A 24,529-nucleotide genomic window follows, 5' to 3' on the forward strand; every position below is an offset into this window, starting at 1 on the left:
AAATGAATTCGTAATTAATAAAAAAATATTTATTAAATATCCTTAATAGTGATTTTAACCAAAATAAAAATTTTTATAAATTGTTTTGTCAAACAATTTATTTATAAAAAAAATTTATAAAATTAAATTTACGAAATGGCTTTAACTTAATTTTAAAAATTATTATTTTTTATAAAAACTTCGTAATAAAGTTTAAACTAAAAAAGGTAAAACTATATAAGTTTCTTTTTAACATAAGCATAAGAGATATTAGATAGTAAAATAAAATGTAATTTACAAAGAAGAGAAAAGAAAAGATGCATATTTCAAAGGGAAAGTCATGTCAGGTACATATTTTTCAATTTCATTATTGAAATTAATTACAAGCCAGTGTAATTTATTGCTTATAATAGTAATAAATGGATGCTTAAAAAGTCATTGCCTTTGAGAATCTATCTAATAAATAAATTCAACAGCCTTCAATACATCTTATTCCCTTATTTTCGTAGTGGACATCCCACTTCCACGTGTCGCTCTCTTACCCTTGAGCGTGACAAAAAGGGCGTAGCATTGCGCGTCAAGTTTTGAATTCCTCCTCAATAGGTGGCAAAAGGGCAAGACTCCTTGCAAATAGGAACCGGTAATCACCGTTAATATTTGAACCCTATTTCCCGTGCTCCGCCGTCACTCCCCTCTCTAAGACGGCGCCCACTCCTTCCTTCCGTACATCTCTTTACCGGCTGCTCCCGGTCAAAAATGAAAAGCAAATAAATGAAAACCAATTTTCTTTTTATAAGAAAATAAAGAGAGAGAGAGGCTACATTTCTATAGAGAGAAAGTGAGAGATAATTTTTTTTTCCTTTTCTTTTTTGTTGTTGTTAAAAGGCTTTGAGATTGTCTCCGTTCCGTTTTTCTCCTTTCTAATTCCTCGACGGCCTTGAGGTTTGTAGGGAGAGATAAAGGAAAAAAAGGCTTCGAAACAGAAAAAGGAGGAAGAAAAACCGAAAAAGGAATTTTTTTTTCCAATCTTTTTCTCCCTCTCCTGGAAATATAGATAAATTTTCCTGCAAAGTGTTGTCGAATTTTCTTTCGAGGTGGTTAATTCACGATCTGAGCTAGGGTTTCGAAAATGTTGATCAGAGATGCGAATTTGCTTTGATTTTAGTTGGCCGATCTTGAACCTAGGGCTTAATTTTGTAACGTCAAAGAAATGGATGTGGATTCGTCGATGGTGCCAGAGACCGATCACGATCAGAATCACGGCGGAGCTTCACAATCTCCACCGCCGATGGAGAGGGAGCAACAGCAACAGCAACAACAGCAACATCAACAACAGCAAAGCCAGCAACTAGAGAACCAGGCTTCTCCGCCGGGACCTGGTGGATCTCCGCCTCCTCCTGCGCAACAACAGGCGGCAGCAGCCGCAGCTACTGCTCAGGTACAGCCGCAAACTCCGGTGGTGGGGCCGAGGTGTGCGCCGACTTATTCGGTGGTGAATGCGATTATAGAGAAGAAAGAAGACGGGCCCGGCCCAAGGTGTGGGCATACCCTAACGGCTGTGGCAGCTGTGGGGGAAGAAGGGACGCCGGGGTATATTGGGCCCAGGTTGATTCTGTTTGGTGGTGCCACGGCACTTGAAGGGAATTCTGCTGCTTCTGGGACTCCATCGTCGGCCGGAAGCGCTGGCATCAGTAAGCTCTTCTTCGTTTCTTTCATTTTGATTAGATGTTTGTGTAAGAAACCCTTAAGAGTTAGTGTAATTTAAGTGATTTAAGATGCAAAGAATTTGGCTATGTATAATGGTGCATGTTATTAAAGCTATAGATGTTGGTATATATGTCTGAGAATCTTGACACTTTTGAACCTTAGGGGATATAAGATGCATATTCTTTAGACCCAGCAATTGTAACTTCAAAGGTTTATATTTGGTGAGAAACCCTAGCTTAATGCGAGGCAAACTAATTTCGTTGTTCTTATTGCAGTAAGGCATGTAATTGTCTTCTTTTCTTTTTGGATTGGTGAAGAAACAACTACTCTAAAGAGTAAAGATGTTATTTCTTAATAAAAAAAATGAAAAGAAAATTTAAAGAGGTCAGGGGGTGCCAAAGCAAGTAGAAGGCTAATTTTTTATAGAAAAAGAGATGAATTAATATAAGTGTCTTTTAGTTTTCTCTTTGTTCAATGCCAAGTTAAATGAATTTCATCATTACTGTAGCTTGGGTTTTTGGAAGTGGCATATGAACTTTACATTCACTGGTTTTTTAGCAATTCAAAATGAATTTTATCGTTTTTGTCTTGTAGGGTAGTAGAAGACTAGAAGTGAACTGTAATCCCCCGCCTTCTTGAATCTTGTAGGAAGTTGATGTTTCAGTATTTATTTGGTGCTACTGCATTCAGTTGTTTATGGTTCTGGAGATTTGACACCCCCCTCCCTCCCTGCTTCCCTTCCTCCCAAAACCACTCTCTGCCCCTAATCTCTCTAAAGAAAAGGTTGCTGGTAGAGATGAAAGTCAAATTAATACACAGCCAATTTTCTCCTTTCAAGATGTTTTTGTGGGGCTAATTTGGACCCAATTTTTTTTTAAACCTCTGCTAGTTTTAGTCAAAGCTGAAACTACTGATATGATTGTTTTCAGCTTATGATTTAATTAAAGAACAATATGTGTATATTGTCCTACTATTACAATTCATGATCCAAGCCTCTTTATTTTATTGAAATACTCATGTTCTAGTGGCATTTGCTAGGGTAGCACCTTGCATGTTTTGGAGTCCAACTACATCAGGTTTTATGTTTTTTGTTTCCTTTGTTTTTGTTTACGGTGTAAAACTTAATGATGTTTGATGGTTTCAAGTACTACTGCATAACTATGACTGTGTTTAGCGTTGTACTAATTCAGGGCCATCTACAATTTGTTTGTATTATATGGCTGGTTGTTATTGCCTCTTTCACTCCTTTCTTTTAATAAATTAATTCTTCAGAGATTTCTCTTTTTTTTTTTTGGATGATGTTCATGCTTAAAGCTTATTTTTGTTTCAATTGAATTGCAGGACTAGCAGGTGCCACTGCTGATGTGCACTGTTATGATGTGTTAACTAATAAATGGTCTAGGTAAGCCAAGGAATAAGGGTTCATTACTGCTGTTTTACCTTGCTAAATTCCTCTTAGCTTATCATGTAATTAATTTCACAGGATCTCACCCTTTGGAGAGCCACCTACACCAAGGGCTGCACATGTGGCAACTGCGGTGGGAACTATGGTAGTTATTCAGGTTAGTACAACAATGCAGTATTTTATATATATGTTTTTTTCTGGTTACCATGTCATTATTTAGTTGAACTTTTTTCCTCTGCAATAAGGAATTCCTCATCTGAAGCTTTGATTTCAACTCAGGGTGGAATTGGTCCGGCTGGTTTGTCTGCTGAGGACCTTCATGTTCTTGACCTCACACAGCAACGACCACGGTGGCATAGGTTTGTCCTTGAAGCGTGAATGTGTATGTACCTTATTTATAGTGTTAAGTTTGATCTACTGATATGAATGTTAATTGTTCTTCAGGGTTGTTGTTCAAGGCCCTGGGCCAGGGCCACGCTATGGACATGTGATGGCTTTGGTGGGGCAAAGGTATCTCATGGCGATTGGTGGAAATGATGGTAAGTAATTTGTTATTCTGTTTTTATTGTATGCATTCTTTTAAGATTATCATGAAATTTTCTTTATCTTTTTTATTTGCATGTATGCTGAGATAATCTAATGAATTCTTTGTTGAAAAATTGATGCATCATTTGTAGGGAAGCGACCTTTGGCTGATGTGTGGGCCCTGGACACTGCTGCCAAGCCTTATGAATGGCGTAAATTGGAACCAGAAGGGGAAGGTCCACCTCCATGCATGTAATCTCTCTCTCTCTCTCTCTCTCACACACACACACACTCATGCACGCACTTGTGTTCTTGTGCCAACACAATCTTAGATTATACGGTTTAGGGCTATATGTTGCATTATGTTACTCTATTTTTATAGTGTTGGATTTCTTAGAAGGAGCAGTATGCAAGATATGAACAAAATTGTTAGTCACTTCCATTATAGCATATTCATTGCTATCTTACCTGCATGTGGTTGGACATGATAAATTGATGATTATTGATGTAACCTTACCTATTTCTTCCTTCATAGGATGTTTTAACATAGGATGTTAAAAGCTCATAGCCTTTGGTCTCTGAAATGATCTTAAGCTTGCATCCTATTGGATTGTTGTTGTTTATTTTTAGTTACTTGATAATTTATCCAGGTGATTTTATGCTATGTCCTCATTGACAATTTCTGTTTAACTAGGTATGCTACTGCAAGTGCACGCTCGGATGGTCTTCTTCTACTTTGTGGAGGGAGGGATGCAAACAGTGTGGTGAGTTGAGAAGTCTGCATTCTGTGGGGTCTAGATTTAGTAAATGTATGGCATAAGAATTTCTTTTTTGAACAGTATGGCATAAGATTTGATAAGCTATACTATTATCTTGTCACTTGTTACTGTTTTAGGGCAGGCTTTTCTTATTCAGTTAGGGTAAATCTTAAATACATCTGAATAAATATTGGCACAGATCTGAATATACAGTATCTTTGTAGAGAGGGAGGGAGAGGCATTCTAATAAAAACTGAAGAATCAGGAAATAATAGCAATGAAGATATTTTAAAAGATTGAGCTTAGATGCATGTGAAAGGTGTCATAGTTTTTTGTCGTTTTTGTTCTTTTGAAATGTTTCTATCCCTTTATACCATTAGATTTGGTCAACCTATTCTCTCTTCATGGTTTATTCTTTCTGTGATTCTTTTTTCAGCCATTGGCAAGTGCATATGGACTTGCAAAACACAGGGATGGTCGTTGGGAATGGGCAATTGCTCCGGGTGTCTCACCATCTCCAAGATATCAACATGCAGCAGTGAGTATTGTTTTTCTTCCTTTCCTTTTCTTTTTTCCCGTAATTTAGTTAACTACATGACTTCTTTTAGTTAGATGAATCACATGTACATAACTATGTTTCTAGGTCTTTGTCAATGCAAGGCTCCATGTTTCTGGTGGGGCACTTGGCGGTGGACGCATGGTTGAAGACTCATCAAGTGTTGCAGGTATTTTTTTTCTTGGTTTTGTAGTCTCTTGACTTCTTTACTATGTGATGTGCCTGCTGGTGCTTTTACTCATATACACAAGTGTGGGTTTGTAAAATCTTAAAAGTTTAAAAGCAATTTTTCAGGTTAAATCTGTTATAGATTTCCCCCAATGTAAACATATATTTGGTTGCTCTTCCCTGAGCTGCTGGAAAGGATGCCACGGTACTGTAGAAAGTAGCGAACAGCTTTCTAAGCTCTTAAAGCTGTCCACCCTTTCTCCCATCTTAATATTCTCCAATCATGTAACTTGAAGTTTTCCTGCTGATTCCTTTTGTTCTCTGTCTCCCACCTTCTTGTGTGAGAAATTATATATGAGTTCATTAACATCTGCCATCTTGTAACTGACAGACCAACATTATTATTGCTGTTTGATATTTTAATAATCTTTATCAGAAAGTTGCAAGACTTAATATTTACTTGAAGGTGTTGTTACATCAATTGCAGGCACTATTAAATTTATGTCAAAAAGCAGGCATTATTCAATGTCTTATTTTATTGTTTAACATAGGATTACGTTAACTGATAGTATTATTATGTTGAGCATTCAGCAATTTATTGTCAAAGGAAACGCCATCTCCCGAAATCTACTAGTTCCTAACTTTTCCTCCTTGTTGATAGTGTTGGATACTGCTGCGGGAGTTTGGTGTGATACAAAATCTGTTGTTACTAGTCCAAGGACCGGCCGGTACAGTGCTGATGCTGCTGGTGGAGATGCTTCAGTGGAGTTGACAAGGCGTTGCAGACATGCGGCTGCAGCTGTTGGTGACTTAATATTTATTTATGGTGGTTTGCGTGGTGGTAAGATAGCCTTTTATTCTACAATCTGTTTATCCCATTCTTTTCTAGTCCTAGCATGAAGTTATCAGTTATCAATTAGATTCATTATGCCATTATATTATAATACATTATTACAGTTTCACTTCATATCTGAATTGTATGGTTAATCTAGAATGACAGGTCAGCCAAAGGCTTTCATTCTAAATGGAATGTGGTTTGAGGAATAAAGATGTTTTTCCCTATACGTAACTTAATCTTTAGATTCGTCAATTACTATTTGTAACGTGTGATACTTAGTTGATGCATTTTGGGATTCACATCTAGTTCTTTAAGTTGCTATCTTTGGTGCTGAGTGCTAGCCTGTATGATAATTAATTTTTGATAATTTAAGTAGTGCAGTAATGGGTTGTATTTATGCTATAGGAGTGTTGCTTGATGACCTGCTTGTTGCGGAAGACCTGGCTGCGGCTGAGACAACAACTGCAGCTTCACATGCTGCAGCTGCAGCTGCTGCTTCTAATGTGCATGCAGGGCGGTTACCTGGGAGGTATGCATTTGTTGATGAAAGAACAAGGCAAACAATGCCTGAAGCAGTTCCTGATGGTTCAGTTGTACTGGGAAATCCAGTTGCTCCTCCTGTAAATGGGGACATGTATACTGACATAAGCACTGAGAATGCCATGCTTCAAGGATCCCGGTAATCTACATACTGTATTTTTCTTGTTTTATATGGATATTGAATGGTTGAGCTTTCTCAATTAATCCAAGGAGCTGCTAAAATGTGGTTCATCATGCAGGAGAATGAGCAAAGGTGTTGAGTATTTGGTTGAAGCATCAGCTGCAGAAGCGGAGGCTATTAGTGCCACACTGGCTGCGGCCAAGGCGCGGCAAGTTAATGGAGAAGTTGAACTTCCTGATAGGGATCGTGGGGCAGAGGCTACACCTAGTGGAAAGCAGATGTCTACCTTGATCAAGATGCCTGATTCTGCTGGGTCAAATAGTGTTGCTCCAGCTGGAGTTCGGCTTCATCATAGAGCTGTGAGTATCAGAAAATTTGAACTATAGGATCATCGTCTCAAGTCAATATTGGCAGTACCTGATTATCTATAGCTTTGTGTCTTTTATTTACTTTATGCCGACAGGTTGTTGTAGCTGCAGAGACTGGCGGAGCTCTAGGTGGAATGGTCAGACAGCTTTCAATTGATCAATTTGAAAATGAAGGTAGGCGGGTTAGCTATGGAACTCCAGAGAGTGCAACTGCAGCAAGGAAACTATTAGATAGGCAGATGTCAATCAATAGTGTTCCAAAAAAGGTACTGGTAGCTTTACTTTTGTGCATCATAAAGCAGCATCCCTTTGTTTTGGGGCAATTGGTGAATGTGTCTCTAAGTGAAAGGAAGAGTTGAATGGTAAAGCAGGATATGCATGGCTGATGTAAACCCTGAATTCTATAACTTAAGAATGATTTCTTTCTATTTGAATGGTTTGTGAAGACGGTTTTCTTTATGGAGTAAGAGATTGTTATGGCATTTATCTTTATTGCAATGAGTATTGAGTTTAGTTTGAGATGATCAGAATTAAGATGAATCTTTTTTATTTTTATAGATATGGTATTCCATACATTTAGGACAAGAGCATTTATTTTTGAACTCTCAAATGATGATAGCAGGTTTCTCCCTTCTTTTTATCCTAATGGCACACATTTAATATCCTCTAATATGTTCTGTATTGTGCCTAAGGTGGCTATTTCCCTAGATGCAACTTGAAAAGCGATAAGAGTGACGATGTGTCTGGATTGACTTGCACATTTATACATCTTAAAGCAGTGAAAGAAATCTCCTTTGACTTTGAAATCAATCGTAGCTTAAATTCATGGTATAAAAGGGAAGGAAAAAAAAAAGCTGGAAAAGCTACAAATTGTGTTGTTTGTGATTTATGAGAAGGCCAGATTTCGTTACTGTCCTTTTGATGCATTATAAGATCTTGTCATTGCTTTGCAATCTTTAGCCATGCACACCAGCATTAAAGAATAAAAATAAGTTAATTATTGATTTTCTGATATATTGGTTCTGTTATCAGTTCTCCATAGCTTGGAGAGAATTCATTCTTGAGATTTCTCTTGTTCTATTGCATTACTAGACATAGAAATCTATAACCTTTTTTCTTGAATATGCCAGTTTAATATTAATGTGGTTGTAATTATTTTTACACATTGAACCTTGGATTTGTTTTTCAATTGGTGATTGAGATACTGCTGAATGTTATAGCCGATAGAAGTTTCTCTTAAGAATTAGATTAGTCTTGCATCGGTGCTTCTGTTATATCTTCCCAAATGCTTTGAAAAGATTCATTTTAAATTATAATGGAGTGTCTATATATTACTTTGCCAGGTCATTGCGCATCTTTTGAAGCCTCGTGGTTGGAAGCCTCCAGTTCGCCGACAGTTTTTCTTAGATTGCAATGAAATAGCAGATCTTTGTGACAGTGCTGAACGAATATTTTCAACTGAACCAAGTGTTTTACAGCTGAAGGCGCCTATCAAGATTTTCGGTGATCTCCATGGACAATTTGGGGATCTTATGCGCCTTTTTGATGAATATGGTGCACCTTCAACAGCTGGGGACATTGCGTAAGTGTTCTGATAAAAAAAACTTCTGTTCTCTAGGCTCTTTGCTGGTGATTTGTCAACATGGCTAAGGGTTTCATCTGACATTTCTCTATATCTATAAATACTGTTGTCTGCTTAGTGTGTAATCTGCATCTGCTGCGTTGCATCTCATTGGAGTTTACACTTGGACATTTTATCTACTTGATACTAATTTTGTATTAATTACGATCAGGTATATCGATTATCTCTTCTTAGGAGATTATGTGGACCGGGGCCAACACAGCTTGGAGACCATTACTCTTCTACTTGCTTTGAAGGTAAATTTGATTTTGGTGCTTCAATAATCTTCTCATGCTCACTTTTACTTCCTATTAAAGTTGTGATGAGCCAAGACTTTTTTATAATTCTGTTGAAATTGCAGGTCGAGTATCCCAATAATGTACATTTAATTCGAGGGAATCATGAAGCTGCGGATATCAATGCACTTTTTGGCTTCCGTATAGAGTGTATTGAGCGCATGGTATTCTATCACGTGTTAGAAAAATGTTTTGCATTCTTTGTATAACATTTTAGCCACAAATCTGATGGCTTGTGTGACAGGGTGAGAGAGATGGAATATGGGCATGGCATCGCATAAACCGTTTATTCAATTGGCTTCCTCTGGCAGCTCTAATTGAAAAGAAAATCATTTGTATGCATGGTGGTATTGGTCGTTCAATAAATCATGTGGAACAGATTGAGAATCTACAGCGTCCAATTACAATGGAAGCAGGCTCGATTGTTCTTATGGATTTATTATGGTCAGAGCGTGTTACTATTTTATTTTGGTCCTGAAATATAAGAGCATTCCTTTCATTTGGCGATGACATTTTGTTGCAATTTCTACCTTAGGTCTGATCCAACAGAAAATGATAGCGTGGAAGGATTGCGACCAAATGCTAGAGGTCCAGGGTTGGTTACTTTTGGGGTGAGTTTGCTACTTTGAAAACTTTAGCATTTAAAGTCTTTTATAGCTGCATGTTGCATTGATTTCAACACTTGAGATGAAGTTCTTACATGGTCAAATGGTGCTTTGTGAAGTAATTTCACTGCCAATTATGGCTGGCTGGCTTGTTGATCTCCTTGTTGCATTCATGAAACTGTTTCTCTCCTTTTCCTCCCTTGTTTTATATTGCATGATGCCATGTGTAACAAACTGTTGAAAGTTAAAATTTTTTACTTAAGATACTTGTTTAAGTTGCTTCTGTGTTTCTTTTTCCCTTTTGCTTGTGCAGGTCTATTTGTGAGAAAAGCTTGATGTTTGTTCATTACTTGAATATTGATTTTGGATGTTATGCTCACGTAAATGGTTTGTCCTGTTGCAGCCTGATCGTGTTATGGAATTCTGCAATAATAATGATCTTCAGTTGATTGTTCGTGCTCATGAGTGTGTGATGGATGGCTTTGAGCGCTTTGCCCAGGGACATTTAATTACCCTTTTCTCAGCCACCAATTATTGCGGTGTGTCCCTGACCCATGCTTTAATATGCTAGGTATAATCTGTCAAGTCCACTGACAATTTAGCCTTTAAGTTCTGATTCATGCTTGTTATTTCAGGTACCGCTAATAATGCTGGTGCAATCTTAGTTTTGGGTAGAGATCTTGTGGTGGTTCCGAAACTCATTCATCCTTTACCCCCAGCAATGTCATCACCGGAAGCATCACCTGAACGTCATATAGAGGATACATGGATGCAGGTGCTGCCCCTTTCTCTTTGGCAGCAGTAATTATATTTTTGTTTATTTTTCCAGGCTTTTACTGTATACGTGCATTGCTTTTTATATTCATGTTGTTAATATTTATATATGTGTGTGTGGGGTCAGGAGCTGAATGCTAACAGACCTCCAACACCTACTAGAGGTCGTCCTCAAGTAACAAATGATCGGGGCTCTCTTGCTTGGATATAGTAGATCCCTCCAATTGTTTCCATATACTCATTTGGGCTCATGCTACCACCTGGGGATTCTGGTATTCTGTATAGAGCATGATGCCATATACAGGCATTTTCCGAACTGGTAGTCTCTCCTGTTAAAGAGTTTGAAGGCTTTATGACATTTTTGGTTTTTCGCCGGTTTTGAGCATACGGTAGGCCTTGAGATAATGAAAGATGCAAGTGTTCGGAAAGCAGGAAAGCAGATTGCAGGCGGGATTAGGTTGACATTGATAATATGGTGAAAGTTGCAATCTGGGGTTGACCCCCTGTAAATGGAGCCACAGGCAGAGGCAGGTAGAAGTGCAGATGGGGTGGTTTTATTAAGAAAGGGGTTGGTAGTGTTGGGAGTAATTTTCACATTTTAGTCTTTTGTTTTTATTTTTTTTATTTTTATTTTAATTTTGATTTTTATATATTTTTTATTCCTCGTTGTAGGTCTTCTAATATTTTTCCCACCTTTTGAGGTCCGTGCTTCCTTTATATGTGATGATGATGAGAGATATAACATTAAAAATCTTGTATCATAGAGGTGTTGATTGGTGTAATTCTCAATTCTGCGCTGTACAATGTAACGTTTGTGTGAAGATAAGAAAAACTGTTGTCCAACATCAAATTCTTAGAATTTTTGGTCATAAAATTTAGATATTTCTGCTTTCACTATCAAGAAACAGACAAAGGACAAGTTTTGGTGTTAATCCTTCCATCCATGGATAATAATTTATGCAAGTGGAACCTTTCCTTCCCTTCCCTTCCCTTCCCTTTCATTTCCTTGTTATAAAATAAAGCGAAAGATAATAGCACGGTACCACCAAAATTACTCCATAAATAAATCTGCTTATTGTGGTTTTCTTTTGTGACTTTCTTTTTTTTTATATAATTGACGGAAGAGGGATTCGGATTTTATTTTTTAAACAAGAGATTTATGCATCAATCAGTGAGTTAAATGTTTGGCTTTTTTTTTTTTTTTTTTTTCTTTATCCCTGTTACTTTCTAACATTTTGTTTTTATTTCTAAAATACAAGACAAATATATGCTCTGACAATGAATGCCAAGCCAATGTTGAAAACAAAAGTAATTGCTATTTTCCTTTGTGCGCCAAAGGTCCCGTAGCTCAGTTGGTTAGAGCGTTGGTCTTATGAGCCGAAGGTCGCGAGTTCGAGCCTCGCCAGGACCATTTCCTTTTCTATTATTAAATAAAAAAAATGAAAAATCATTATATAAACGGTAGTATATTTTGCCCTGCATGGAAAATAATAACAATAAGCGCAAAGGATAATAAGGGGACTGATAATTGGTGAAGGAAAAGGGGATGAAAAACAACAAAATGGTAAGCTTTTATAAGAAAATAACAAAAGAGAAAAGTTTTCCTGCATGTGCTTTTCTTTTACAATAATAATAATAATAAGCCTCTTCAGAGACATGGGTTCATACAAGCTTCAGTTCAACCTACATTCTGAAGTCCGTTACCGCAGGAACAGTAGTGCTGGCTACCACAGCAGTTAACCCCGCTTTACAGGCCTTTGAACATACGATTTGTTGGGATCCTCTGTTTTGAGTTTGGGGGGACGAAGTTCTCCTTTCTTAGACTGCAATTATGCAAAATTATAGAACAGTCATCAGACTAATATGCCAAGTCTCCTTTGCTTTCATTACCTTTATGACTCCATTGTTGCTCATCCAAAATCAAAGCACAACTTCAATATAACTCACCTTTTTCCCTGACTTCATGAAATCCCTCCAACTTGAAACCTGGTGAGCAAAGAGAAAGGGAAATCAAAAACAAAGTCTAGTTATTGTACAAAAAGACAAAAATCTGTGCAATGGAATTATTTTCAGGAATAATCAACATGGTAAGATGGTAAGTTCATAAACATACATCACAACTAGTAAGGATTCCATTAAACCTAGAACGGAATGATAAATTAACTGTTTAACCATCCAAGAACCATAGAGTAATTCTACATCACAACTCGACTTTTCTTCCCCCTCCTGCTTTATTTCAGGATGAACTGTCTAAAGTGTCAGCTAAGAATGTCAATGAAAAAATAAGAAAACATACTCGCTGCTCCCTTGTTCCTTCCCACTGCTCCTCATGTTCACGCTTCCTTTTCCACATCTCCTTTTGCTCTTCTTCATCCTTCTTTAGACGCCCTTCCTCTTCAGATATCTAAATGACATAAACGTGGTGATTAGCTCTGATGGTAGGAAGCTTTAAACAAGAACAGCTAAGAAAGCAAGGATATTGACAGAATCCAGCATACCCTCATTGCCATTTTTCTCCGCCGCCATTCCTGCTCTGTTAATAATTCTCGAACCTTCAACTTCAACTCCTGCTGGAACTCCTCTGATTGTTCGTATTGTTGCTCAGATTTCCCCTGGAAATAAACAGACAAGCTTAGTCTCTTGGCATTAAAATCTAGACGCATTGCAAGGAAAAGGTCAGCAACAAAAACTCAATTCCATAAAAAAGCAACATCACACAGAAAAGCCAACAAGAAATTCCATCACGGGCTCACAGCTATTATTTCTTCACAAATAAAGATTATGGTCAATAAAGACTGCACATTGCAGACCAATCAATCAATATGAAATGCATGCAAGAAAATAAATTAAGGACATACCTCATCAACTAATAACTTTAACTTGGAAGCTGTGTCTTTCTTTAACTGCTTCTTCCTCTTTGCTCTCAGTTCTTCTGCACATTGCATCAGATGAAATGTGACAACTTATTTTTTTTTTTGTTACCAGCAGTTTCGATTTTATTTTGTTTTGATTTTTCAAGTAACAAAGAAAAAAAAAAGAAGCTCAATTCAAAAGACCAAATGGAACAGATATATGCTATGATAGCGTATACCAAGCAATAATCATTCTGATTTTACAAAATTGACATGTTCACTAGTTATTTATCATACTAACTGCATGAAACATAAAAGAAAAAGTTAACAAAAGAAATGTGAAAACTAAATCTATCATTAAGACTCTGCTTCAATTACATGGCACCAGCAATAAGATACCAAACAAGTTTTTCTGATTTTCAAGAAAGTTTTGAGTGACAAGTAGCTGTGATATGGAACAGGTAAGGCCTCCTCAAAAACAATTTAAGCACTACCTTTTGCAGCAGTAACTTGGCTTAGGATATAATCCCTTTCTTGTTGATCAAGCAAATGTTGTTGGGCTTTTGCTAATGCTGCTCACAGTAAAAAACCCAGTGTAGGTAATTCAATCTAATATAACGTTTATAATATTTCTAAAAAAATATGTGCATCACATGAAATGACCAATACAAATTATCACTAATATTTCTTCATTCATACCCTGGATAAACAGAACATAGAGGTGTACATAACATGATGACAGGATGTAGATGCAAGATGCGGCATCCTAACATCTTATGTGAAAGTAGCGGCACAAAGCCAAAATTAATCTTGCTGCATCTTTCGATTTACTAGGGCTATTAGAGCCAAATAGAGAGCATAATTCTAAAGTCATTAACTTGTTTTATCTTGTTAATTTTTGTATTCAGTATCAGCACATAATATAATCTTCTATTTTTGGCCTGAATCATAATCATCTTCCAATGCTTTTAACTTTCATCTCAAGTTTCATAGTGTTTTGAACAAGCTACCCAATGCGTAGCTCAACTCCATGATCCTAGAAAACAACTCAAATGAATTCAGAATTTGTCAAGATTGACTTGCATGCTTGAAGTTGCTTCAGAAAATCCAAATAGTAAGGTCGTCAAGGAGGGAGCAAACATTCAAAAGAGTAAATGCAGTCAGAAAACCATAGCTTTATAATCAGCACAAGCCCTAGATGTTGGAACAAAATATCTCCCTCAAGAATCTGCAATTCGGAATGTAAAGAAGTTGAATTTTATTTCCTACGCAACCTTGGCTCCTTTCTGAAAATCAATAAAGCTTCAATGTGCTTCCATTAACAAAATTGAAATGTGGTCTGTCTATGCTTTTTTGGTCAGAATGGGGTTGCAGGGGCCTGGTGTGTGTGTATGTGTCTGTTTATGGGGGACGGGTGGAGGGAGGGAGGGAAGCATGTCTGTAATTCATTTTTGCAAAAATATTTGTCAGCAAGCACCACAAATATGGGAACAGAAAAGAATCAAAGTAAATAAAAGTTGAATAATTTATAAATGCTAATGTTCTATTTAAAAATTTATCTGTTAGGGCTTTCCAGATACGAGAAAGAGCACCAGATAAGACAAATATTATAACCTACTTACCTCCAAAAGCCTCTTTTGCTTGTGGATGCTTGCATTTGTCAGGGTGGACCATTAATGATAACTACAAATGTTTAGCAGGGAATAAATCAATAAATAACCAAGAAAAAAATTATCAATGGCTGGGGAAACAGTCAAGGAAAAAATAGAATACCTTACGATACTGCTTTTTGACATCTTCTGGAGATGAATCAAATGCTAGGTTCAGAAACTCAAATGGATTTAACTTGAAGCATGAAAGAATCCTACAATTTTCAGAAAACAGTTTAAATGTGCCAAAAGTTATTAAGAGAGAACAGAAGAAAGGAACTCATCAATGATAAACCAAAGTTGCCTTTCAGAAAAAAAAGAATGATAAACCAAAGTAATTAACTGCTTGATAGAAGAAAAGCATAACAATCAGAAGAAAACATACAACAAAAGGCAATGCAGCATGAATGGTAAGATCAAAGATCATCTATAAATGATGGTGAAGTAGCTTCCTTAGGCCCACATCACTTTGGTATTGAACCAAGGATCTGAAAGAGGAAAGGTCTCTCATCCATTAAGATAATTGTTTCAAATTAATTGGGCCCTTAGGGAATGCCATAAAATACAGGTCATGAAATTATGCAAAATCTGAGTCAGAGTATGAGGCATGAACCCCCACACAGAACAAACGACTTTGGCAAAACTGAAAGTATTTGTGGGCACATATCCAACATGCATACCTATATCTAAGCAACAAGGAAAGGACTACAAATGAGCAGCTTTCTCATTTTAAGTCTATTCCTATCTAACAGGGTAAGTAAGAGTCAAAATACGCAAAAGCCCTTAAACTTCTCACGCTGATTCGACTAATAGGGTACTGGTTATACCTATATTGAAGGTGTTAATGCCACTATCTTAGAAAAATACTGCATTTAGGGCTTTCGCCAACTTTAATAGCAATACTTAACTATAATCTTGAGAAGTTCATCTATATCAAGTTCTAATGTATAAAAGTGTAATTTAGAATTCCCAAACAGCACCAAATACAAAGATTACCCATCAAAATTATATGGAAAAAAATTGCCCTACGAAATTTATACAAACATTTCTTTACTAAGCATATTGTTATATCTATAAATACCAAATTTAAAAGTTACCCAATTAAGCCAATTGATAGAACATGCCATTTGAGCTCAAATTTTACCAAAAGAAAGTAACTGTACAAATAAAACAAATATATGAAAAATCCATACTTTTCCCAATTCATATTTAATAAAATTATCGAAGAATAAACCTTAATAGCTGAGACCCGTCAAACCAAAATCACCTAGAAACCCCATAAATCTGTGCATGAGCACAAATTAACAGAAAAAATAATAAATAATAATTCCAAAAAGAAAAAGAGAGAAACCTGATGACTTCATTGTCTCGTTCAACTTCGCTGACTTCGGCGAAGAACGCTTTGAGAAGCAAATCCTCATCGACGCTTGCGTTGCTCTCTCCCATCGCTGGATTTTTTTGCCTAATTACCACTCACTGATTCTCCTTTTGATGGCTATTTCGCAGGCCTGCCTTTGCTTTGGCTCTTGCGAGAGCCGGGAAGAAGCAATAGAAATCGGGCCGGCTGGTTCAGACTATCGACTCGGGCCATGGGTCCAAGTTGGTTCAACCAAAAGGCTCAGAACAGTGTAAATACTAGTCCACGTTTTCATGCTCAGAACACTTTTATTTTATTGGCGTATTTTTTTAAAAAGAAATTTATTTATGTAGTTAAATATTTTTGAAGAAAGCGAAGTTTTTTAAAAAATAAATTTTTTTTGTACCAAGAAGTTTTTAACCTCCATTATGAATTGAAGAGTAATCCTGTTGTAACAATCATGGGAGTTTTCTTATATAAACTCATAATATAATATATTTTTGTTCAGTTCGATTTTAACCCCAAACTTATGGTGACAATATAACCATGTTTTTACTATTAGTAATTCTTTTTTTTTTATTCTATGAAACAGTTTTAACTATTTTATTAGATGGCGGTTATTCTTAATAAGAACAAATTCCATACATAATAAATTACAAACCAGTTTATAGGGAAATTTGGGTTAAAAAAATTAATAATTTGATCATAGATAGATAAGAAAATTGATGATAAAAACAATAAAATGTCTTAGCTGAATTTGGATGTTGAGAAATGCAGCAATGAAGCATTAATAGTTGGGCTGAAATATTGGCAACATCAATGAGGCCCATGGGCAATGGGCAATGGGCAAAAGGGCAGAAAACATGTGAAAAATGGGAAAACCAAACAAAGCAGAATGAGGGTTGATCTTTCCAAATTCTGATACCCCACTTAAAGAAAGTTTTGTACAAAATAAATAAATAGTAATATTCCAAACATCCTTGTTTGAAATATAAAATTATTTAATTTAATGAAATGTTAGAAATATCCATCACAGTCATAACCTTAACCTGAACCGAAAAGGAACAGGCCGTATCAATTTGTGGATGATTATGTTCCCAAAATGAAAAGCATGTTAGGCCAGACATGACCCATGCTGAAACCCCATTGGGGTCAAGAATTTTGCCAAAAGCAAGAAAGCAAAGACAGACGAGACAGTCCACCAAGTCAAAAGATGATGTGCTTAAATTAAAGATTTTGTTTCAAATAGGCACAGTATCATAGCAATTTACTGCTACCATTTCACATACAAAAACACTGTTGAAGTCTTCTGTCTTTCATTATCCCAAAAGTATTCTCTCCCTTTTCTTCATCTTTTTATTAAAATTTGACTACACAATCACCCTCAAGGAGTGGAGGTGGAAAAACTAGCTAGGAGAGAGAGAAAAAAACACAAGGAGAGGAAAGAAGATAGGATAGTAGTAAGTAACAACAATAATGATAGGCACAATTTTGGATTAAGACATGGAATTTTGATGTGTGGGGGGGGTTGAGTTGGGTTGGGTATTGATCATCAGGAAGTGGCAATGCAGTAAGGCTCCCAGAAGAGAAGAGACCTCCTAGGTTCCTTGCAACCCTTTAACAAAGGAACAAAGTAATCACCTTTGTTCCCTCTCAACACTAGCAATTGTTGTTCTTCATTAGCCATTAGATTCTTGGACAGAATAAGCTCCTTGTTACTGTTGTCATCGAGTGCAAATGTTGACTGTTGACCAAGTGGGTTAAGAACCGCTGCCTTTGACATGGGCTGATTGGGCCTCCAGTAGTACTCATAAGCATTGAATGATGCAGCTGCTGCCGTTGACGGTGGTGATGGTATCAGCCTACCCACCCGCGGTCGCGGCGGCAGTGACTGTGCTAGTGGTGGGGCGGTTGTCTCGACGACCTTCTCCTCCCTTTCCTCTCCAAATTTAACTATATCATCGAAATTTTTAGGCCATGTTGGGTTCCTATTTGCTAACCATATGGGCTTGTTCATCATTACAGCTAACCTATGCACATTCATTGCTCCACTCGAAAGTTTAGGAGGCTGCTCTATCACATAACACCTATCTTCTACTCCCTCAATTTCATTCTCACTAATTTCCTCTTCTTCTTCTTCATCTATTTCACTCTCTTGCTCTTCTTCTCCAAAGCTTTCAAACTCTTCTTCTAGATCTTCCACTTCCTTTTCTACTTCTTCTTCAACATTCATTACTTCATTAACCATGGACTCTGCTTCACTAGGAGTGGTATTCGCAAAAGTAAGAACGAGGCGACCGTCCTGGCGTTGAGCAAGAAAGTTGTTCAGTGAAGGCATAGAAACAGCTTCAAGAACCAATCTGCCATTATCACGATGAGTCTTCATGCGGACAGATGCTCCATCTATGCGAGAAAGAGAAGGAATTGGTGGAGGAAATGATCGGTGTGGCGATTTCTTGCCAACATCGTAGTTATATTTCACAATTCTTGGTTCTTCACCATCAAAAGAATTCAGCTGTGCCACTCTCTCCTGCTTTTGCTGTTGGAGTTCTTGATCTTCCTCTTTATCTTCCTCCATGTCACCAGTTTCGGATGGAGGGTATGAAGAGAACCCATCTGAACCAGTCTCGGAACCAAGGCTCTCAGTGCAAATTTCGAGGCTTTTCTCGCTTAAAGAACTAGCTGATCTTTTCACAAGAGGGTGAATATAAGGAGGGGTAAGTGGCTTTGAAGAGTCTTCCTGAGCCTTCTCTGATATGATTGAGGTCCACATATCGAACTGTCCAGGCTTTTCAAGCTCCTTCTTGTTCTTCTCTTGTTGAATCGAAGTCCAGATGTCGAATTGACCTCGTGCTTCAGTGTCCTTCCTTTCTTCATAATCCTCTTCCCCTCCTTCAGAGGACGAGTCTATGATGGAAAAAGGGAATTCCTCGGAGGATGCAATCTTTTTCAGGGGAGAGAGTCCATATTCAGTAAGCCATTTCTTGGAGGACATATCAGCTGACAGAGTTCTTCTAAGTGAGGCAGCTCTGGATGGTCTGTCGGTATCGGATCCCAGAATGGATACTATACCTTGCTTCTTGGTGACCATGGCCTCCTCAGTGATGTTCAAAGCTGAAGATAAGCGGAGGCTCTTGCTAAGTGGAGCAGACATGTCCAAGTACTGGGCAGATTGTACTAAATATGTGTTTATCTGCATAGAGTGGAAAAACCAAACAATGAGAAAAGTCTTGAAACACAAACGAACAAAAAGGGATTAAAAGATGGCTATACAACAAATAACAAGTTACTAAGAGACATGCATGAAATAGATAAGGCATGAAATTAAAATTGAAGTTGAAATAGAATGATTACCTCAAGAGAAAAGCAACAGCATCCAACAGGGGTCTGCAAAGAGACCGCTGGGGAGTGCTTTGCTTTGCTGTGAGGGAAATAACAGAGGAAATTAGATGAGCGAGGATGATGGTTTGAGAGAGGGGGAACTGGGTGTGGCTTGATGGCAATGGGAGGAAGGGAATGTGGGGGTATTTGTAGTTGTAGGAGGCCATAAAGGCTTTTGGAACCGTGTCCAATGGGACCCGCCTACGCCACCATGAAAAGACTCCTCCATTGGTTTCCAGTTTTTCTCTTATCAGAAAAAGTTGGTGATTAAAGAAAACCCAGAAAAAAAAAAGAGTTGGACTATAGAGAGGGAGGCCTCATTTTGCTTCACATGCCCTCCCCCCCCCGTGAATCTATTTCAAGTCATGGCAAATTAAGGCTTATGATATTCAACCCGAAATATCTAATATTATTACTCCAATTCATTAATCATGATTAATTAAGTTTTTATTTGGAATAGCGATGAACATGTTTCCAAATTAAAGCAAATGAGTCTGTAATTTTATTCTCTGAAATGAAACGGTTAACCTCGTTCATTTTGAACGGTACCTCCATCCTGGCATGGTACACGATATTCGAGTAAAAAAACGCAAATCGTGTATTGGTATCGATGCCTTGTTCTCAACGTGGCAGATCATGGAAGCCAAATAGTGACAAATGGAGAAGAATACAATCCAACAAGAGCTGGACACCATTCATCTTTGGTTGGGGCAACTTCCTGAAATTTACCAGCTTAATTCCAAGCTATTTCTTGCTTTCAATTGCTGCATAATACTAACAACTAGTTTGCTAGATATCTTCAGTTTTATAAAACAATAGTTAAGGAGTAACTATAAAATTACCAATTGAAAAATAAATAGAATCCATAGCAAGACAAGTGAAGAGAAGCTGAAATGGGAGAGAATGCTTGGCTGCCAAAAATTAAGAAATAAATTAGTACGTATTACCAATTTGGTAAGGCAGAAATAATTAAGGGATAGTGATTGGGAGTGAAAATGGCTTGAGGAAGAAGCAAAGGAATCGCTTTCATAGCCAAACATGATTGGGCGGCCAATAACCCATCCATCACACAAACCCTGAGCGAGGCAGAGAGAGATTCCATCCATCCTTATTATTATTATTACTTATCAATGTTTTGAAAAGAATATTTTTAAGCTTATTCCAAAACAAAAAACCCTAAGCCAAATAAACAAATAATGAAGAATAATGTATGTGGAAACAACTTAAGGCGTCACGTCTAAATTTTGGGCCCCTGCGCCCCACCTTTGTTTTTTTCTTTGCTTAACTTGTCTTCTCTCTGACTCCGGGGTTTATACGTATAGGAAAGAAGAGGCCAATACGTAGCATTATCCATATATATATACCAAAAGGTGGTGATGTTGATGATCAATATCGATTCCAGCTCATATATAAAAATTCTGTTACCAAAATGATATATAGGTAACAATTATATAATTTATTTATTAACAGTTATTTGTGAACAATAGTACAGTCACATTGTCATATAATTTTGCCAAAAAAGAAACAACTTTTAAAGATAGCCATATTATATATAAAAACCAAGTTCAAAGCTTTGCCACCAGCTGAGGAAGGGCAAAGGAGCCACCCCCTTGATGCCCCTTGTCTGCATATAAAGCAATAAATATACCCACTAAAACCTATACAAATCAAATTACTTTTTATCTATATAGTAATTGGGTAGCTATAGGTTGCACAAATTTTTGGACTTTGCGTTTTTAAGTTGCTTCACCACACTCCTTTTTCTGCCCCATTGATCAGCTCAAGAGGGAAAAAAAATACTATTGATATTCAAATTAAGTTGGTGTTTGACTCATCACTCCTATAGTCTAGTTGATGATATTAACTTAACATAACAAACCATGTTTAATTGGAAAGTTAGGTTATATAATGAACAAATAGTACTCATTACAAGCAGATTACCAGTGTGCTTAATGGTGCTTGACTATTCATTTCAAATTAACTAATAAATAACAAGTACAAGCCACATTTAAGTTAATTAAGGGATGTTATTAATTTCTCTTTAGTAGGGTAATTACGATTCAAAATGTAAAATTTTTTCTCTTTGAAACTCCTTTGTTCCTCATATATACCATAAAAAGAAAAAGAAAACATTCCAAGCATTTTTATGAATGATCGTGTGGATGTTTAAAAGGTACAGCAAACTTACATTTATGTATTGCCACTGCATGCTTTCTAGATTTTCCCTAGGTTTCTTTTCTTTTTTTTTTTCCCCTACATTGATGCTCAAGCAAAAGATATATATGGTTTCCTAACTTAGTGACTCCTGTCAAAGAATCCTTATATATTGTCAATATCATTTGTTAAATTAACCGATTAAGTTGTAAGAAATTAAGGCAATGTACAGGATTCCCATAATTCGATCCCCAAGTCTACAAAGGGATTCAAATATAGACAGAAACAAAAACTCAAGGCTAGCCTCTTATGGAATGCCTTGCTTACCAAATTAAAGAGAAGGAAACACACACTGAAAAGTCAAACCACTGACTCATTGGGTGTAGAGAGAAAATATTTTACATACAGATGTACTTAGAAACGTAAGAAACTTAATTAAAAGCTTGCATACGTATATACATGAATATAATTTCCAGACGCCAATAAGTAGTGCCAACTGGATGAATAAATTCGGAGTTGACTCAACAAAATATAAAGATGATGACGCGAGGAATCCGAATTCTACTTTGGAAAAGAATGTTGTTAGTACGTACTATCATTACTATTCCTATTATTTATTAAATTGTTAATTATTCTTCTTGCGAAATGCTGATTAATTAAGATTATTCTACCATATTTCATGTCTTTGTTTGCTTAAAAAGGCAAAATATACATTCCTCTCCACTGTCTTATGAAATAGCCAATAAGCTTGAAAAACCTTGTAAAAGCTATAAAGGGATCTGCATATTGTCCCTTAATCAATGATATATAATTATTCTTTAATTATGGTTATGACTTATGATTCCACCATATTTCTATATGCACTATTAAATTAACCTTTGTGTAGGTGTAAAAAAGAAAAAGGCAGTGGATTAGGACGCATTAATCAATGAACCTAAGTTGGACAATCAAAAGCTAATAAAACAATATTGACCATGTAAAATACTTTTTCTCATTTTTTTTCCTTATACCCTTTTAAAAGTATTGTTTGATAGTGTTTGACCTAGGTTTAGAATTGAGTATTTTAGGCATTGCCCTAGATGGGTCACATACCTTTGGTATTGCATGCTTTCTTTGAATTTAATTAATCTTAAATTTATTTTTTCTAATCACTGATCTTATCACTTACAATTGCTTTAACAGTGCATCTTGGTGGCTGTTAATTATTTTTGGGTGTCAACTTTTGGTAACGTCTCAACATCAAACTAAAGGGACATTCGAAGCAAACATATATAAGTAAGATGCAATTGGATTGGAGAATTGTGGGTTAGGAATTGGATTTGGCAAATGGTACCCTTCATTACATTTGTTTGTTAATTCCTTGCATGCGGTGCAAACTTTTTTGACAAGAGTTGAAACTACGTCAGATAAGGAATAAGATCTACTAATTCATTTTAACATAGAGCTTTTAAGGGAAGAAAAAGTGGAAAAAAAATGAGAAGAAAAATATGTATATATTCACCATCATTGTTTTCCTTGTCACCATGATCATTAGATATGTGACTTGTTCATGCATCACCATCACTACTAGCAAATAGCAATTCAATATTCCAAAGTAATTAAAAGAGACTATGCTAGTTGTCACAGTTCTTGCGTGGATGCAAATTCTATATTATTGAGATAATGCTTTCAACGGATAGAGTCACAAAATTTTACATCGAAAAAAAACTCCTAACGAGAGTAAGAGAGAATGTTATGGTCATAAAAAAAAGAGTTATGAATCCCACATTAACTATGTACTAGAGTGATATTGGGTATATAAGGATTCGCACTACTTTTAACTTGTGAGATTAACGAGCAAAAGCAAACAACACCTCATAGGAGATGATTTCGACCATGACACTAACAACAACTTTTTTTATGTTTTGGAGTTTTGCTTTACTTTATTGTTCTTCAGTGTTTTTACTTTGGTAGTCTTGTATATAATCCTTTTGTGTTTATCAAATTAATACATGTATTTAGTTCTTTTAATTTTCTTTTTTTAACTTGTATTTTAGTATATAATTTAAAAATAAATACAAATATTTCGTTATTTAAAAAGTTGAATTCGAATCATTCATTTTTGAAGTAAAAAAAAATTCTTTTCCGTTCAAATTTAGCCATATTTCGTAAACTTGGATATGTAGATTAAGTAACCCCTTTCCAAAAAGCTTTCATGCACTCACTTATCTATAAGATTAAAGTTACAATTTAATCACAACTCACTAAATGTTAAATTCAATGATATTAAATTAAAGGAATAATATTTAAAAACCCATAAATTATTTAAAAAAATTTAAATAAGTTTTTATTTTTTATTACATTCAATTAAATTTTTATATTTTTATTTTGAGTTAAATAAGTTTTTATAATTAATAATTGATTAACTGTTGTTAGTCAAAATATAAAATGATAAGTGTCATTTAGACTAATAATAATTAGTCAATCATTAATCGAAAGGATCTATTTGAACTAAAACAAAAGTATATCAATTTAATTAAATGTAATACAAGAATAAAAATTTATTTAAATATTTTTCAATAATTTAAAAAGTTTTTAGTATTATTTCTAAATTAATAAATAGCTAAGTAACTAGTTCCTATCAGCAAGGATCTTAGTGGAGCAAGAAGTAATTAATTAATTAATTAGAAGCAATTTTATGATGATATCAAACACCTTTCGGTGGTGAGTTTTATTCCCCAAGGAGCAATGATGTGAAAAAAATAAAAAGAAGACCACCTTAACAAAATTCCATAAATCTACTTTCCTTCTCTACGCAGCAGGCTCGGCAGCAGAGCTAAAATGCCTATAGAAACACTAGCATTAGATCATCATTTGGCTTTTTCTTAAAGGAGAA

At 36.1% G+C, this 24,529-nt stretch overlaps 3 protein-coding genes and 1 non-coding gene across 5 annotated transcripts; 2 read left to right on the plus strand and 2 right to left on the minus strand.

The window, feature by feature from the left end:
- On the plus strand, positions 788-11,111 carry LOC18590198 (serine/threonine-protein phosphatase BSL3). The gene is made up of 21 exons (XM_007015597.2): positions 788-1,670; positions 3,028-3,088; positions 3,170-3,248; positions 3,371-3,450; positions 3,536-3,630; positions 3,769-3,868; positions 4,311-4,380; positions 4,811-4,912; positions 5,018-5,099; positions 5,760-5,939; positions 6,342-6,615; positions 6,716-6,956; positions 7,061-7,231; positions 8,309-8,547; positions 8,759-8,843; positions 8,948-9,046; positions 9,127-9,326; positions 9,418-9,493; positions 9,891-10,026; positions 10,123-10,262; positions 10,389-11,111. Exons 1-21 carry the CDS (start codon positions 1,190-1,192, stop codon positions 10,470-10,472), a joined length of 3,075 nt encoding a protein of 1,024 aa, XP_007015659.2. The 5' UTR covers positions 788-1,189; the 3' UTR covers positions 10,473-11,111.
- On the plus strand, positions 11,599-11,672 carry TRNAI-UAU. Its single transcript has one exon. It is a non-coding gene; the product is annotated as a tRNA-Ile (tRNA).
- LOC18590199 (J domain-containing protein spf31) lies at positions 11,809-16,355 on the minus strand. Its single transcript, XM_018127472.1, has 9 exons — positions 16,114-16,355; positions 14,887-14,977; positions 14,736-14,796; positions 13,608-13,685; positions 13,120-13,193; positions 12,760-12,873; positions 12,558-12,665; positions 12,209-12,247; positions 11,809-12,084 (listed from the first exon to the last, which is right to left on the minus strand). The coding sequence occupies exons 1-9, from the start codon at positions 16,206-16,208 to the stop codon at positions 11,998-12,000; spliced, it is 747 nt and encodes a 248-aa protein (XP_017982961.1). The 5' UTR covers positions 16,209-16,355; the 3' UTR covers positions 11,809-11,997.
- Positions 17,324-19,768, minus strand: LOC108663444 (protein FAF-like, chloroplastic). Of its 2 annotated transcripts, none has more exons than XM_018127427.1 (2): positions 19,474-19,768; positions 17,324-19,312 (listed from the first exon to the last, which is right to left on the minus strand). In XM_018127427.1, exon 2 carries the CDS (start codon positions 19,271-19,273, stop codon positions 17,672-17,674), a length of 1,602 nt encoding a protein of 533 aa, XP_017982916.1. In that variant the 5' UTR covers positions 19,274-19,312; positions 19,474-19,768; the 3' UTR covers positions 17,324-17,671. The 2 variants fall into 2 exon arrangements, with proteins under 2 accessions (XP_017982916.1, XP_017982915.1); XM_018127426.1 differs by having other exon boundaries at positions 17,324-19,349; positions 19,474-19,715.

Source organism: Theobroma cacao, chromosome 9 (genome assembly GCF_000208745.1).
Source record: "Theobroma cacao cultivar B97-61/B2 chromosome 9, Criollo_cocoa_genome_V2, whole genome shotgun sequence".
Lineage (NCBI taxonomy): Eukaryota > Viridiplantae > Streptophyta > Magnoliopsida > Malvales > Malvaceae > Theobroma > Theobroma cacao.